At 47.3% G+C, this 11,397-nt stretch overlaps 1 protein-coding gene across 2 annotated transcripts in view; it reads left to right on the top strand.

Annotated features, from left to right (window-relative positions):
* LOC140394178 (protein kinase C beta type) overlaps window positions 1–11,397 on the top strand; it is a 532,929-nt gene that overhangs the window by 384,647 nt on the left and 136,885 nt on the right. For both annotated transcript variants that reach the window (XM_072481132.1, XM_072481130.1), the window contains exon 4: window positions 10,787–10,898. In XM_072481132.1, coding sequence (XP_072337233.1) covers window positions 10,787–10,898 — 112 coding nt within the window. The remainder of the gene's footprint in view (window positions 1–10,786; window positions 10,899–11,397) is intronic.

Below are 11,397 nucleotides of genomic sequence, written 5' to 3' on the forward strand. Positions count from 1 at the left end.
CCAGAAGGGCAGTGAACGGGGGTCTGTGTTTCCGTCGACAGACGAGTTCCTCTGAACTGGCGCCTGGGACCTTAACAAGTCTCTGCGGGCAAGTTCTCAGAGGTTTCTGCTGAAAGGGCGTGGGGCTGTGGAAAAAAAAATTCCGGTCTGACAAACAACATGTAACAAAACACTATAAACAACATAAAACATGCTACAGGTTCCATCAGAAAGGACACCGTTTTCTCCCAAGCGGTTCCTTTTAAAACATCATCTGGACACCTCAGTTATCGGTTGCGAACAGGGTCGCAAAGGGGTTCTCGTTTTGGGAGTCAGACTCAAGGTTGTCATCTTCTCCCGGATGCCAAACTCTCGAGTGTATCAGGGCTGATAGGGCTGCATGGTGTGATTTTGGATCGCTCTCGTCATTCCGGACGAGTCTGCACGAATTATCTCTGTGCCAATAGGTGGTGTCTAGTTGTGTGGGGTGTAACCTGTGGAAGTTGAAACTGTATTTCGCAAAAACATCAGCACAAAAGGGAGGACTGAATCCCAAGTGGTGTTTTGTTGGACCATTTTTCTGAGGGTGGATTTTAGGGTCCGATTCATGCGCTCCACGATACCACTCGACTGTGGGTGGTATGCAATGTGGAATTTTTGGGTAATGCCAAATATCGTGAGGACGTTCTTCATGACACGTCCCGTAAAATGGGAACCTTGGTCGGATTCAATGCTGCGGGGGAGTCCCCATCTCGTAAAGATGTGGTGGGTTAAAATCTTGGCTGTGGTCTTTGCCGTGTTTGTTCTGGATGGGAATGCTTCCACCCATTTTGTAAACGTGTCTATCACCACGAGTACATATTTATAACCATTCCTGCAAGGGGGCAATGGTCCTATAAAATCGATCTGGGGGTTAGTCCAGGGGCCATTAACGGGTCGGGTGTGACTAAGCTCAGCCTTTTTGGCATATCTGTCCGGATTATTCTGGGCACAGATAAGACAATTCTCGATGTAGTGATTTACATCATCCTTTAAATTCGGCCACCAACAAAGCTGCCTGAGGTGGGCTGTAGTGGGATCGATACCCTGATGTTCATGACCGTCATGGAACAAACAAATCAGTTGATTCCTGTCCTGTTCAGGAACCACATAATTGGTGTCTTTTAACACCACACCGTCATGTGTGGTCAGAGCATTTTTAAACCTCTCGTAGGGTGCTGGATAGTTTCCTTTCAAAATCTCCCTGAGATTGCTGTCCTGCTTCTGGGCCTGCACTAAATCCTCGATATTAGTCTGCGAGACCTGAACTGCAATTACTGGTGCGCTTTCGGGGGGTGTCCAAAAATATCCATGTCTGGAACCTGCTTTAGCCAGTGCGTTGGCCTTTACATTTCCAGGGGGGGCGGAACGATGGTGACTTCGAACTTTGACTATACCAAAAGTCATGTTCTGTGCTCTCTCTAAGATGTGACAGAGCAATGGGGCTGAAGGGAGGGGCAGGAATTCCGTAAGGCTGTTGCAGACTTAGAGGCTGTCCGAGTATATGTCTGCTGGGCTGGGGAAGGAATCTGGGTGTTCCACTATATACGCGATGGCCGCAAGCTCTGCTGCCTGCGCGCCTAAGTGGCCTGGAAGTTTTAATGATATTTCCTCTAGGGCGCGTCCCTGCGCGTCCTCGACATAAATACCGCATCCTGTTATGCGCTTGCCTTCCAATACTGTGGAAGATCCATCCACATATATCTTTATGGGCTCGCACGTGTCTGTGTGCTTGGGGCTCTGGGTTGAACTACCTATCTTTTTTGGGGGGGGGTTCGCAATAAAGGGGCCTGTGTTGTGGTGTGGAGAGATAATTTCACATTTATGGGGGGTTCCGGGGTACTGTAGGTTGTCGGCTTAAAAAGTGTGAGTCTTTGTCCTTTTAACAGTGATGTCCCGTCCCTGCAAAAGAAGGGTCCATCTGGCTGCTCTTATTTGGCTTACCGTACCGTCCTAGAGTCGTCCGTCCAGTAAAAGTTGGGTGGGGGTGTGTTCTGTGAGGATTGTGATGGGGTTCAGTCCGGTAATGTATGAAAAATACTGAACTGCCCAAAATACTGTGAGCAGGTGCCTCTCACAGGCTGAAAATCCCTGCTCCACAGCATCTAAAATTCTGTAGGCGTAAGCTACGGGCCTTAACTGTTCGTGCCGTTCCTGGAGGAGCATGGCCGAAAGGGTGCGGTCTGTGCTTGCTACCTCTATAGCGTAAGGGGAAAGCGGGTCTGGAACTTGTAGTGTGGGGGCTACTATGAGTGCTCTTTTCAAAGAGTCCACAGCATCCGTATGCTGCGGAAGCCATTCCCAGGGGGCTCCTTTCTTTAGGAGGTCTGAGAGGGGTGCTGCCTTGCTGGCGAAACCGTCAATGTGGTTTCGGCAGTAGCCAACCAGTCCTAAAAACAACCGGAGGGCTGAAACGTTCTGGGGAAGGGCCAATTTAGCAATCGAGTCAATCCTTTTATGCTCGATCACACGTTTACCGTGCGTGATAATTGTTCCCAAATATATCACCTTGTCTTCCAAAATCTGGGCCTTTTTGGGGTTAACTTTACAACCAATTGAGTGTAAGAGTTCCAGGAGTTCGGACAGAAGCTCGATGTGCTCTTCCTTGGTGTCTGTCTGCAGTAGTAGGTCGTCTACATACTGGACCAGACATTCGGGGCGAGAGAATTTGGCTAAACCATTTGCCAGCTGTCTGTGGAAAATGGAGGGGGAGTTGTGGAATCCTTGTGGCAGACATGTCCACGTGTACTGCTGATTTTTTAAAAGTGAAGGCAAATTTGTACTGACACGCCTTTGCCAATGGAATGGACCACAATCCATTACTGACATCCAAAACCGTAAAGAATCGGGAATTGAGTCCCTGCTTGAGCATGGTCTCGGGACTTGTGGCTACTGTGGGGGCTGTTGCGGGGGTGATTTTGTTGAGTTCCCGGTAATCGATGGTCTGTCGCCATGATCCATCTGGCTTTCTCACTGGCCAAATCGTGGCATTATTAGTGGTGGCTACTGCTCTAATAAGCTTTCTCCCTCTGCCTCTTGGGGACATCCATATTGTTTTTGGGGTCTAGGGTCAGGTCCTGTGATTTGCACGGAGCCAGTCATCTGGCCACAGTCGTGTTTGTGGGTCGCGAATGCTGCCCTGTTCTTTTGCAGAACTGCCCTAACGTGCTTGTCCGTGCTCAGCGTGGTCGGGTTGAACCAAAATTTGCCTACTGCGCTAATTTTGTTGGCGTATTCTCCTATGTTGAGCGTTGCGGGGGCTCTTGCAGACTTTGCCATTTTCCAGACACACTGGTTGACTGGATCAAATGAAAGATTGTGGGAATTCATGAAGTCTATTCCTAGAATGCGTTCTGCACGGGGTGCTTGGTGGTGATGTTGCCGATTTGAATGGGTACAGGGGCTGTGATGTGTCCCTGCTGTGAGTGGCCTGTAAAGCTGCTGCGGGTGATGGTGGCTGTAGTGGGCCATGTGTCTTTTTGAAACAGGGTGGAGGAATTTATTGTGGTGCGGGACCCTCCTGTGTCCCATAGAAATTCGATGGGCTGTCCCCAAATTTTCGCTGCAACTACCGGTCGTCCGGACCTATCCCAAAGGGTGTCGCAGACCCAATTTGGGGAGCCCGAACACCGTCAGTCCGTTCCGGTCAGGTCCGTTGGATCTGAACGGGTGCTCACACTATGTATGGGCTCTGTCTTCTTCTTACTCAGAGTGCCCGTCTGCTGGGCTCTCTGTGGCTTTCGTGGGGCATTGCACTCTCTTGCAAAGTGTCCCAACTGTCCACAGTTGTAACACTCCTGTGACTTGGGTGGGGGGCTGTTCTTTCCTTCACTCACCCATGCGGGGTTCTGGTGTGTTGTAACTGCCTGTATATCTGCGTCGGCCTGCTTTTCTTCGGGATTTTTAACTGCGGGTTTGCTTTGTACAGACTGCTCCCAGGCGCGGGACAATCTTTTTACTACCCATTTTTTGTTATGAGTCTCCTCTGAGGGATCATAATTTGCGCATGCTTTCTGTCCTGTTTCTGAGGCATGGGAGATAAAGATGCGGTTCCATTTGACCATGTTGTCTGGGGACAAATGGGTGCGGTCTACGTCTCCAAAGACTGCTGCAAAGTGGATCCACTGGCGTCCAGCGAACGCTGTGGGGTGCTCGGTTTTCTTTTGCCTGCCTTTATTGAGGCCATCTACGGGGTCACCCCGGTTATACCTGATCGCATCCAGGATCGCGGTATGCATTTTTGCAAGGGTGCCTCCTCCTACATTCTGTGGGTTGGGAAGGGCTGCTACAACCGAAGGGTCTGGACTCAAAACTGTGAGCTTTACATGCTCGCGCTCATCCAGGCTGTACATGGTCGCCTCCTGCTTTTCTCTGGCCAAGAAATGGTGGGGGTCTGAGGTGGGAGGAACGGTGTGATTTTATCGCATGCATCCCGTAATTGGGTCACTGTTAAGGGGGGGGTGTATAGAAATTCCGCGTCGTCCGATATGGCTGTGCGGTGGGTGGTTAGTGGGTTCATTGGAGCCTGAACTATCTGCTCTGTGGGGGGTTGGGGCGCTTTCCTCTTCTGTGGCTTTCCCTGCGCACATGTTACCTGAACATGTCTCTGCGCTGTTTCATTTAATTCCTCCCAATCAGGGCCATCGTCCTGATCTAATTTTGCTCCAAAGGTTTCCTGGAATCCTTTCCTGGTTTCCTGGACTGAAAGCAGCGATTGCAGTTCTGCAATCTGCTTCCGGCACTTTGTGTGGTCTCGTGAGCTTTGTCTTTGCTCTGTGGTGGCAGCATGGAGTGCTCTTAACGCTGCCTTCAGGTCACTACACTGCCTCTGCAATGTCTCTGCCTGCTTTTCGGTTTCTTCACGTACCAGGAATGCACGTTGCGTGTCCTGATAGGCCTTTTCATACTGGGACTGGAAGCTGCTCAAGTGCGCCAGACAAGACTGGTGTGCTCTCTTGGCATCCTCCACCTCTCCGTCTTTTGCTGCCAACTTCCTCCTTAACTCTACGTTCTCTCTTTCTACCTCACTTACATCGACCTTACTCAATCGATGTATGCCTTCTACCTCTTTCCGGAGCGTCCTAACGACCTCCTCTGTGCCTCGGAATTGTGCCAAGCAGGACACAATTGCCAGTGGCTTGCGAGCTTTCCTTCAGCTCTTCTTGTGGATCTCGCTCAGGTTCTCCCACCAAGTATGTCCTATACTCCCGGGACCTGTTTCCTCATTGTTACAGAATTCTCTCCAAAGGGGCCATCCTTTCCCTTTCAGATATTTCCTGATCTCCTCTTCCCAAATGGGACATTGTCCCACTCTACTGCTGCTGTTCGCTGAGACCGCAAATTCCTCAGGGTTCATGAGGCGTTGCATTGCCTGCATTGCCATCTTTCCTATCTGAATGCTGCTCTTCAAATTTGTGACAGGGGTATTAAGGCGGTGCTGTAAATACGGGTACGGCTTTCGCTACTTTCCGAAATACAAACTCCCAACAGTTTTGTTGCATCAAAAAATCTATCAGTTTTACCTTATCGCCCTGTTAGTTACGCATGCATACACACACTTGCGAATTATGAGGATTGATCAGAACTGCTTGAACGCTTGTGGTTTTCTGTTCCCAATTGGATCGCTAATTCAGATTCTGGGTTCTGCCGGAGTGGTTATGCCACTTCTAGATCGGGTCCCACCAGAGTCGCCAAATAATGTTGCTAACTTTTTGGTTGGTTCAATTGCTCTGTTTTATTACCTTTTCTCTCGAGTCGCCAGGTATCTTTATGATACCGCCATGAGATTCAAGTCCAAGTAATGATCAATAACTCAATACACCGATTAGTAAGATTCAAATCAAAGCACATTTATTATACACTGTAATCGCTACTCATGCACAAATTCTACATCTAAGCTACTTCTACAACTAACAGGCCTATACTTAACTTCGGACTGGCCCACCAGGTCAGATGAACAAATGGCCTTTCGTTTGGGTTCTGAGTCTGCGGGATTCGAAGTTGGTACGGATTGGTAGCTAGGAGCGCCTATCTCGTAGCGAGCGTTGAATTAAGACTTACGGTCTTTCGGCGGTCACTGCACCGGTCACGGTCAAGGTTGGTTCGCGTTGCTGGGTGACCCGGGCAGGAAGAAGAGAGCGAGTTGAACTTGGGGGCTTAACCTTATAGTCCCCAGGGGCTTCCCGCCTTTCGGGGCGGACCCTGTACCTGGTTCTCGGTGATTGGACTCCGTTCCAATCGCTTGGTTCGATTTCTCCAATACTGGAGCGGTTCCCTGATCGATGGGCGGTCTTGAAGTGTTCGTTAACCTCTTTTGTGTTGGCTCCTGCTGGCGCCGGGGAGTCTGGCTTAATTTTGTGTGTCCCAAATGTTGCTCTTGTCCCCGGGGAATACTCATTAGTATGTAGATGGCTGCTACATTATTATGCTGATGGTCGCTGGTATCGATGCTGTCTGGGCTTTTGCAGAGTTTTAATACACAGCAAACCTGCACCTGCTGGTTTCTGCCTGTGTTGGCTGAATTTCCCTTCAGCCTTTGCCGTTCGCCATTTTAAATCGGGAGTTGGCCAACTTAGGTGGCTACACAGGGTCTCAGTGCCCAATGGTCCTGTTGACAGGGCAACTGAGCCTGCCCTGGGAGGAGCGATGATTGCTTGATGGGTTATCAGGAACTGTGGACAATAGGCCAATGCACCTTAAGTAGGAGTGATAATCACTTGATGGGTATCAGGAGCTGTGGACAATAGGCCAATGCATCTCAAGTAGCAGCGATAATTACTTGATGAGTTATTCAGGGGCGGCTTCAGATAAGCCCCGGCAACCTGTCTGAGTTTTGTATATTTGGATTCTGCAGACTCTGGTTTTTGAAGTGCCCAATTCTTGAATGAAAATGAAATGAAATGAAAATCGCTTATTGTCACAAGTAGGCTTCAAATGAAGTTACTGTGAAAAGCCCCTATCCGGCACCTGTTCGGGGAGGCTGTTACGGGAATTGAACCGTGCTGCTGGCCTGCCTTGGTCTGCTTTCACAGCCAGCGATTTAGCTGTTTAAGTGGGACTTAAGATTTAAGATATCCAATTTAATCGGCCTTAAAACTAGGCTCTGATTATATTACTACAGTATATTATGCTGCATGAGCGATCCCTGTCAACAATGTCTGCTTTATTTTCCCAGACATCATTTGTCCCTCAATTCTCAGTGATTGTTCTCAAGAATGTACAATTTTACTTCTTGCCAGTCGATTTGTACTGGTTTTAGATATCAATGAACACACAGTCTGAGCACCGATTGTCACTACTGCACGGGTTTACTCTGTTCTAGTATTCACAGGGCTGACTTTGCTGCAAGTCACAGGCTAGCAAGAAGTAATCTGCTGTTAAGCTAGGAATTGTACCTGTGCGTATACATTTGCATGTGTGTGTGTGAGAGTGAATCTGTGCTGTAACGTTGCTGCTCCTTTGACCAATCTGTTTTCAGAAAGACAGCAACTGAGTCCGAAATGAAATGAACCAAAAGAGCTGCTCTTCAATGATTGGGCTTTTCAGTTTCAAATATCTTCTGAAATTACCGACGGTTCAACCTTCAATTTCAGCTCCAACCCTTTCAGAACAAAGATACACACCTTCTTTCACATTCTTGTGAATTCTTGACCGCTATTTCATTGTCTCTACCTCCATTCCCCTTTTTATCATCTGTCTTTGGCACATTCTTGTTTTCTGTCTTACTCTGTCTTTGCTCTTTGTCTTTCAGAGTCTCTTTCTTTCTATATCTTTAACTCTCTCCACTATCAGAGAGGATCAGGAGGTGATCATCCATCCCATTAAAACGCCATCCACATATTTGTTCTGACAGTTTTGTCTTTCACTGTCTCTCTCCATTTCTCTCCATGTCTCCTTGTCGTCTCTGTGTCGGTACCTCTCTGACTACAATGTGTCTTGTTCTTTCTTTAAGTCACCTTATTCGCTTCCTCTCGCTCCATTTTTCTTTCTGTCTCACATTTGTCAGCTGTCATACAGCACCTTATATTTATATAATAAGAACAAAGAAAAGTACAGCACAAGAACAGACCTTTCGGCCCTCCAAGCCTGCGCCGACCATGCAGCACGTCTAAACAAATCTTCTACACTTACCGGGTCCGTACCCCTCTATTCCCATCCTATTCATGTATTTGTCAAGATGCTCCTTAAATGTCACTATCGTCCTTGCTTCCACCACCACCTCCGGCAGCAGGTTCCAGGCACCCACTACCCTCTGCGTAAAAAAAACTTGCCTCGCACATCTCCTCTAAACCTTGCCCCTCGCATCTTAAACTATGCCCCCTAGTAATTGACTCCTCTACCGTGGGAAAAAGCCTCTGACTATCCACTCTGTCTATCCCCCTCATAATTTTGTCGACCTCTCTCAGGTCGCCCCTCAACCTCCATTATTCCAGTGAGAACCAATCAAGTTTATTCAACCTCTCCTCATAGCTAATGCCCTCCAAACCAGGCAACATCCTGGTAAATCTCTTCTGCATCCTCTCTAAAGCCTCCACATCCTTCTGGTAGTGTGGCAACCAGAATTGAACACTATACTCCAAGTGTGGCCTAACTAAGGTTCTATACAGCTGCAACATGACTTGCCAATTTTTATACTCAATGCCCTAGCCAATGAAGGCAAGCATGCCTTATGCCTTCTTGACTACCTTCTCCACCTGTGTTGCTCCTTTCAGTGACCTGTGGACCTGTACACCAAGATCTCTCTGACTGTCAATACTCTTGAGGGTTCTACCATTCACTGTATATTCCCTACCTGTATTAGACCTTCTAAAATGCATCACCTCATATTTGACCAAATTAAACTCCATCTGCCATCTTGACGCCCAAGTCTCCAAACGATCTAAATCCTGCTGTATCCTCTGACAGTCCTCATCGCTATCCGCAATTCCACCAACCTTTGTGTTTTTTAATGTAATAAAACCTCCAGGGTGTTTCACAGGAGTGTTTATAAAACAAAGTATAACACAAGGAGGAAATATTTGGTCAGATGACCAAAGCTTTGGTCAAAGAGGTAGGTTTTAAGGAGTGTCTTAAATGAAGAAAGGGATAAAGGTGTAAGGAGGGAATTTCAGAGCTTGGGGCCTAGGAAGCTGAAGGCACAGCCACCAATGGTGCAGCAATTGAATTCAAGGATACTCAAGTGTCCAGATTAAGTGAAGCTCAGATACCTCGGAGGATTGTGGGCTGAAAAAGATTACAGAGATGGGAAAGAAAAGGAGCAAGACCACGGAGGGATTTGAAAACAAGGATGAGAATTTTTCAATCAAGATGTTGCTTTACTGGAAGCCAAAGTAGGTCAGCGAGCACCGAGGTGGTAGGGGAACAGGACTTGGGCAAGTTGAGGCATGGGCAGCAAATCTTTGGATTGCTTAAAGTTTACAGGGAATAGAATGTGGGAGGCCAGCCAGGAGTACACCGGGATAGTCCATCTAGTGATAACAAAGACGAGTGAGGGTTTCAGTACATGAGGGAGGAATTAAGTTGTGGAAATAGGTGGTCATCGCGATGATGTGAATGTAGCGCACAAAGACTCCGTGAGACGAATAGAGTGAAGTCGATGAGGCTTTATTAAGCGTGTCTGTTCCCCCGCAGCTCGATAGTAGAATGGCCTGCGGGGGAGGACTCCGGCTTCTTATACTCCGCCTTCAGGGCGGAGCTAGAGGTCAACGGCCAACCAGGACCCGGGATCTGTCAGCCAATGACATTAGGGCTTCCAGTCCCACATGACCCCTAATACATACTACCACAGTGAATATAAACGAAGCTCATCTTGGGGTCAAATGTGACATCGAAAGGTGTGAATCGACTGCCTAAATTGCAGGCTATTGTCACGGAAAGCCATGGATTCAGTTGCTAAGGAATTGAATTTGGAGTGGAGCCGAAAACAATTGCCTCCGTCTTCCCAATATTTATCGGAGGAAATTTCAGCTCTTCCAGTATGGATGTAGAATAAGCTGTCTGATCATTTAGTTACAGCGGAGGAGGCAAGCAAGATGGTGGTGAGGTGGAGAAATTGGAGAGTGACAAAGATAGATCCTCGGGGGCCAGAGAGTATTTGGAACATACAGCAAAGAAATAAGCCACTCAGCCAATAGATCTATGTTAGTAGTTATACTCCATAATCTATGTTTCCATTTACTCTACCTGACTGGAATCGCTATGGTAACGGCCATAAAACCAGCAGCTTTATTAGGGTCTTACAATAATGGTGGACTTGAGAAAAGCTCAAGAACTCTGGAAAGAGAAGTTAAATTCCCTCAAAGGGAAAGCAGCCTATGGTCACCTGGGACTAGGATGACTTACACTTTATGAACATGTGCAAACCATTCAGTCTCTTGAGCAAGCTTCATAATTTTCATTGTCAAGCTACCTCTCTCTTCACATTCAAAACTCTGCTTGCTGGCCATTTGTTTGGCAGCTATCTTTAGAACTCCTCACCCTCAATGCCGACCTCTCCCTATGAAGCACTGGAATGTTTGGTCTATCAAACCAGTTTGTTAACCAACTGTCAATGCTTTTACTGCCTTAAGCTCTTGTTTTTTCTGTGATGTTTAGCTTTAGGTTACATCGATCATGAGTTTTAATGGGTTCAGAGCCAACAGTATATATGTGTTCTTCCCTGCAATGCCTCTTCTCCACCTCCGCCCCCCCCCATTCATCACCCTCAAAGGCTCCTTTTACTTGTTGCTGACTTCTAACCCCATTTCTTGATTTTCTTTTTTGATTCCAGGATCCCCGGAACAAACATGGTTTTAAGGTTCACACCTATTCCAGCCCAACGTTCTGTGACCACTGTGGTTCACTGCTGTATGGCCTCATTCACCAGGGCATGAAATGTGACAGTAAGTGCCAAAAATTCAGGTTGAAATTTAGGTCCTATCACTCTTGCTTACTGAGCTGCAGATAGAGATCGGAAAATGCAAAGATTTTACAAAGGAGAATGTGAGTATTACTTGCAAGGCCAGCATTTATCGCCCATCCCTAGAGCTGGGCAGGTGATGGTGGACCAGCTTCCTGAACTGTTGATAATTGTTAGATATAAGTGGGTACATTGTTATGCCACTTAAGAGGACAGTCAATGGTCAACCACATTGGTACAGTCTGGAATCACATAGGCCAGACCAATGAGGATGGCAAGTTTCCTTTATAAGTGTTTCCAGATTTGTTTTAAACTATGTTCAAATTCTCCACGGTGAGATATGAATTTTCATGTTCTCAGAATATTAGAGCAGTAATAAACCACTACACCACCATACAATTACATCTGAAAAGCTTCATGTTTAATGAAGAATGTACAGGGGTCACCGGGAATGAGGATAATTGGGTGGAACAATGGAGCCT

This window comes from Scyliorhinus torazame, chromosome 17, assembly GCF_047496885.1.
Source record: "Scyliorhinus torazame isolate Kashiwa2021f chromosome 17, sScyTor2.1, whole genome shotgun sequence".
NCBI classification, from domain to species: domain Eukaryota; kingdom Metazoa; phylum Chordata; class Chondrichthyes; order Carcharhiniformes; family Scyliorhinidae; genus Scyliorhinus; species Scyliorhinus torazame.